The sequence below is a fragment of the Anser anser genome (assembly GCF_964211835.1).
Source record: "Anser anser genome assembly, contig: HAP1_SCAFFOLD_71, whole genome shotgun sequence".
In the NCBI taxonomy this organism is placed as follows: domain Eukaryota; kingdom Metazoa; phylum Chordata; class Aves; order Anseriformes; family Anatidae; genus Anser; species Anser anser.
Window position 1 is genome coordinate 222622 of NW_028153640.1, and position 5830 is coordinate 228451.

Consider the following 5830-nt stretch of genomic DNA (forward strand, 5'->3'; position numbering starts at 1 on the left):
TTTTTTGTTGTTCCTGGTGGACTATTTTTCTCCTTGCCAGCAAGGAGGGAAAACCAGCAAGTTGTTTTCTCCAAGATTTTTTTTTTTTTAGGTTTAAGAACACGGATTATGTTGTAGCAATTTCTTCGCTGTAAAGCGTCAGCTGAGAAGTCTAACAGTAAGAAGGGCAAGGGAAAACTGAATGCTGATGCAGAGAGTGCCAGCAGACATCATCCTCATTCCACGGGATGTTTGTAGCTATGGCAGTTGAAGTCTACACTTCCATATGCTTAACATACCCTATTTATAAGCCGATTTTAGCTGACCTAGCATGTATCAGTAGTACAGTTAGAGCCAGCAGCCTGCAGGAAAAAGTGGGCACAGGTGTTTCCATAGCAAGGCCTGTGAGTGTCTCCCATACATACTTCCAGTCTAAGCAAGCACATGAAAGGCTTGGCTTGTCGCTTACCTAAGGAACCAGGAAAACAAGGGGAAGCTAGATTTTGCTTGTGTCCTAATGCCCATATAAAAATAAAGACAGATGAAATACCCTTACTACCTTGTTAAATTCCATAAGCCGGAAGAGAACGTGCTGCACACAGGTACAAGTAAAATCCCTTGCTGGCAGGTTTGCAGAAACAAATTTTTTATTTACACAGGCAAGTCTATCTTTAGACCCCATTTACCTCTTTACATTTCTCGAATATTTACATGACTTCATGGTGCTCCAAGAGAGTGATGAACAAAAAGATTACAGAAACTGTCAAAAGCATAGCAAAAAAAACCCAACCTATCATTGTGCTTTAAAACTTATGAGCTAGAATAATGTAGAAGAAATGTAGTTTTAGCACTTTGGTCCTAACGGTCATGCTCTAGAAGACACTTAAATAGCAGAGGGGATTTCAGAAGTGACCGTATCCAGAGGTTGCCAGTGACAATTCATGAGTGAATCGTAGAGTTCTTCGCTTGTCTCCGTGAATTGTCTGTTCATTTCATCAACATCCAAGTAGAGCTGTGGATCTGAAAATAAAAGCCTGGTAAGTCCAAGTATCAAATCAGAGGCATGCGCACAAAAAAACTTCACGTGAAATGGCTAATAAAATGTATTTTAAGCTAAGTGTAATAAGCTATTAGATCTACTAATTTTAGTGAGGTATTTAGTCCTCTAAAATTTTGAGCCTCACAACTCCAACTTTTGGGAATTTGTATATTAGAAGGCTGGGACTAGAATTGTCTTTCAAGATAAAGACAAAGACAATGTTTAAGATAGTAAAGATAACGTTTAAGGATAATCAGCCATGAAACCCTCCCAAGAGTCATTTAATTCACTTCTACGGCAATACACGTTACATAGGATAGTTTCTAAACACTAACACAAAATGCCTCCACGTGAGGAACTTTGCAAACCTTCCAGGACACAAATATGTTTTGTACCGTATTTGTAAGTGCAAGCTGAATCCTCCTTTTGGAATCTGCAACATAAGCTTTTACCTCAGGGTGGAGAACAAAGCTTTTGCATATTACTGAGCTTCTAATATAAAATCTGTTTAGCGGAACCAATACAAAGAACAAAATTCTGTATTAGACCATTTTCAAATGGGAATGAAGGCACAGGTACAAGAAACCTGCTGCGAAGCATTGACAGTGTCCCGTTTTACTTGATGCGGTCAGTGTATGCTGTATCAGCTTTAAAACCCCAGCTGATTGCAGATCAACCCCACAGAGGTTTGACCTCAGCTGAACTTTCAAGATGTTCTTCATCCAGTAGAGGTTGGCTTGTATTGTTAAAAGGCACAAGGATGGCTAAACTCAAGTGACAATGATAGAACCCTTATTACCGTCAGTAATTAGGTCATCACCGATTGCAGTCATAACTGAAGATTCCTGAAAGACAGAAAAGGCTAAGTTTAATCATAACTCATTTCAGAAAGCATCACAGATTCAAAGTGCTGCAGTCTCAACCCATTCCTTCTTCCTACAACTACAAGGATAGATGGCATTTTATCTATTTATTTTTAGAAGAAAGCCAATATTGCAGTACAGGTTGGAAGGGACCTCCGGAGGTCACAACTAATAAATTGACCACTTACATAAGACCACTTACAACAACTGTTTAATTTGCTTTAAGCAAAGCAAATCAGAAGAACAGGAACAGAAGAAGCGTACGCAGTTATGCTGTCAAAACCATTCTTTGGTATGCGTGAACAAATAATGGTGTATAAATCACTAATTCTATGGATTTACTATTTAAGCACTTAAATACAAACACCTCTGAATGGAATCTGCTCTTTTAACTTCACACTAAGCAGAAAGCATGTTTTCAACTTCGGATTCTTTTTGCTGATTCACACAAATCTGTACAACGTATTATCTGTGAAATATTTTCTTTACAGCAAGCGTGCACTATCTTTACCTCAAAAACAGCTGGAGCCATTAAAGAATCTCCTAAAGAGCAGTCTCCAACAGCTTGCATGCTGTCACAGGGAGCATAGGAGCTGTAGTTGTAGTCAGCGTAAGCATCGTAACTCCTCTGCGAGTAGTAGTTCTGGTAATCTTGGCAATAATCATTATGGTTGTATGACTGGTACCGCTGCAATTCTGCTTTCAGTCTGAAACATGAGGAGTTGCATACAGTCAGAGAACAAGAGACTGTAAACCCAGTTCTGAACTTAAACAATTTGTCAGCTTACATACTTCAAAGCTTAAAAGGAAGCTTTCCTAAACAGTCACCTAAGTGACAGCTTAAGTCACAGCTCAAAATCTCATTTCTATAGAAGCAAGCATCCTCACCTTTGCCAATACCAGAAGGAATTGTTCTCATGGATTAACTCCAGAGCCTTGACATGGTTACCTGTACACATCAAGTATTTTTAGCGTTGGCATAAGCAAGCTGCTGCTATGTCTCTGTGCTTTGCTAAAGATTGATTTAAGACCAGAGACATTTATCAAGCACAGCTGCTTTAAAGATGCAGTCTTAACCCTTCTATCTTTTGTTTGGTTAATTACTAGATCTTATTTCCAGAAAGAAGTGAATGGAGTCAGATTATCCATTTCAAAGAAGCATCTGACGCTGCCTGTCAGTTTGCCATGTCTACCTCCACGTGCTCAGTTTTTTTGTTTGTTTAAAGTCCATTAAACATTCAACAGCTGCCAACTATACCACTCAGGTGAAGTCAGTCTTGCTTAACAACACAATCGCGATTCTTCAGCATGACGCCTTATTATTAGTGGGAGAATTACAAAATACACTGGTTCTTAAGAAGAAAGGGCCAGCTGATTAGCTTTCACTACTTTCCCTTTCAAGATTTTCTCAGGGGCAGCTTCAGACTAATGACAAGAACCAAGACAAGTGCTATCTGTACTAAAACTGAGGTACACTGCATAAAGAACATTCAGATAACCCAGCTGCATATTCAAAAAAATCCGCTGTTTAGACTTGTCTTCACTGATTCTGTACAGGCAGACCTCCTGTGTTTGCAGTGCCCAGTTTCTCTCACTTGAATTGGGGATGCAGAGAAGTGAGTTCTATGCTTTTGGGGAAGAATACAAGCTGAAGGCATTCTGAAATAGCTTCCAAACTCAGCAAACATGAGGGACAAACTAATCCAATGGCTGGGTATTTCAATGCTAAGAGAGCACGGTACTCAGCCATTCAGAAACGTATTACTGATGTGTATTTTAATACCTACATTTGTTTCAATACTGCAAAGCTACACAAGTTCTAATAAAGAGGTAATCCATTGTCTTGTTACTGTAGTAAACAAACAGAAGATACATCATCTTAGGTCTTCTGCTTCCAACTGCACTCTTCCTACATACAGTTGTGTAGGGAAGGAAAATCTGAAAATACTGTTGACGTTCTTCTGGATAGCCGAAGCAAGAAAACATGTTTGTGGCTTATTCTTGTTTTCAAAATAAAACAATATTAATTTAATCAAAAAATTTTGGCAAAGAAGTTTGGACAGTGCTCTCTTGGAGAAGAGCATTTCCATTCTAAAGCAGAAGGAGGCAACATTTGCAGAATTATGCTAGGTAAACAGAAACAGAAGTGTCATTTTTTACTATTTAACAGAACACACAAGCTAACCTCATGAACATACTGAAATTGTTTATATGAAGTCCTGTTTTGTCAGTATCCTGGATCAGAGTTCATCAAATTTGGTATCAATTCTTTAACCGTTCAGAGACCTGAATTGCCTTAAATAAGTGATAGAACTGAGCCGGTAGAGTAAGAAACCCTCTCAGGAAGTGCTAAGCTTTAAACTCCCCATTGCCCTAAGCTCATGAAAAGCAAAGAATAGCATTCTAAACCTGTTCTAGTAATAACGCCTTTGGCTTTCTCCCTGCGTTCCCATTTTTCCCCCCCACTTCTTTCCTGTCAACCCACTGTAAAACTAGTTATGTGCTTCTCTCAAACTAGAGGGAAAGCTCTAAGAACAAGAACTCCCTAGCATATAAAACCACTTGTTGTCCCTTCTACCTTATGCAGGCCCAAACCTGAAAATATTTACCAATGCATTCAGCTTTGCTACTGTTGAGAAACAAGGCTGGTTACAATGGCAGCTAAGCCCAAGTTGCGCTGTCTGGCTAGACTTAACAGTTGGATTCCCCCAGCCATCCTGAAGCAGGTTGATGAATCCAGGGAGTCAAAACATAGGACTTCTGCATTTCTGGTTTTGTAGACTGCATCCTGTGTGCAGCCACTACAGCAAGGGCCACAGACTTTCCAAAGGCAGAGCTACAAGAATCTGATTATTTAGAATAACTGTATCAATGCACAACTCCTTGGTTACCTTTTAGAAATTCCTATGCTCAGCCGGATTCCTTTTCCCCCCAGACCTGGTGCGTTCTGGCAGTCTTGCAGTGCCCTCATCTGATCACCTTGCTCACCAAATCTGACATAGGCATACCCTCTACTATTTTCAAAAGGGAGAAAACCAATTCTGGTATGCATAACAGTTACAAAGCTAACGAATTCAGTTTCTGTCTTCTACAAAAAACAGAAGATAGCAGCTACTATAGCTTCTATTACTTAAGCAACCTCTCTGGCATGTGCACGTGCACAGAAAAGGCTTTCACCAAATTAAAAAACTTGGGCCAGAAGCAAAAAGCTTATTCCTTGGTAGCATTAAGATGCAACTCACTGAGAGCCAGCAAAACAATACATTTTAAGTGCTCTCTGCGTAAGTAATCAGATTCCATATTTCTGCATATACAGCAGTTAATCAGTTAGCACTAACCCACTCCTTTTGGAGCCACAAACTTTATTGGTCACAAACACCAAGAGCTGGCTGTAATTATCTGAACCAGTATTAACCGGTACCTCTGAACTCTTCAAACAAAAATATCTTTCAGGTGCTCTTAGAAGAACAACATCAATTGCCTGCAACAATTTGATGGCTTTGCTAAACGGAGCACTGAAAAGCACAGTGGTACAGTTTCTTTTGTAGCCTGTTCAGAAATTATAGCCCCGTGCCTACAGCTTCAAATCAGGCCAAGCTTACCAGCCCAACTCTTACAGCTTAAGTTCACTGCACTCGAATGCCTTCAAGACGTGCTTTTAGGAGCCATGGAGAAGAACCCTCTGGTAAGACCACCATTATAAAGTACTGAGTGTTGTTTTACACTTAAAATAGAACTATCTGTTACAGTCATTCATCAGCTTTCCCTAGGCTGCTGCTCTCTCACTACTGAATGTGATCCTGCTCTCAGTTTCCCACTAACTTTTTCCCCCAGCGGTTATGGCCTCTTTTCATCTATGACACTTTTAAGGGACTACACCGTGTTGAAAAATGCTGGTTAACATTTCCTTTTACACAAGGTGCCTCATCGAATTTTCCTGACTAAACCA

The 5830-nt window shown here is 39.8% G+C and overlaps 1 protein-coding gene across 1 annotated transcript; it reads right to left on the reverse strand.

The window, feature by feature from the left end:
• Positions 1–598: 598 nt before the first annotated feature.
• Positions 599–2560, reverse strand: LOC310891716 (uncharacterized protein C6orf52). The gene is made up of 3 exons (XM_083853958.1): positions 2393–2560; positions 1818–1863; positions 599–999 (listed from the first exon to the last, which is right to left on the reverse strand). The coding sequence occupies exons 1-3, from the start codon at positions 2450–2452 to the stop codon at positions 863–865; spliced, it is 243 nt and encodes an 80-aa protein (XP_083710084.1). The 5' UTR covers positions 2453–2560; the 3' UTR covers positions 599–862.
• Between the last annotated feature and the right edge of the window lie 3270 nt (positions 2561–5830).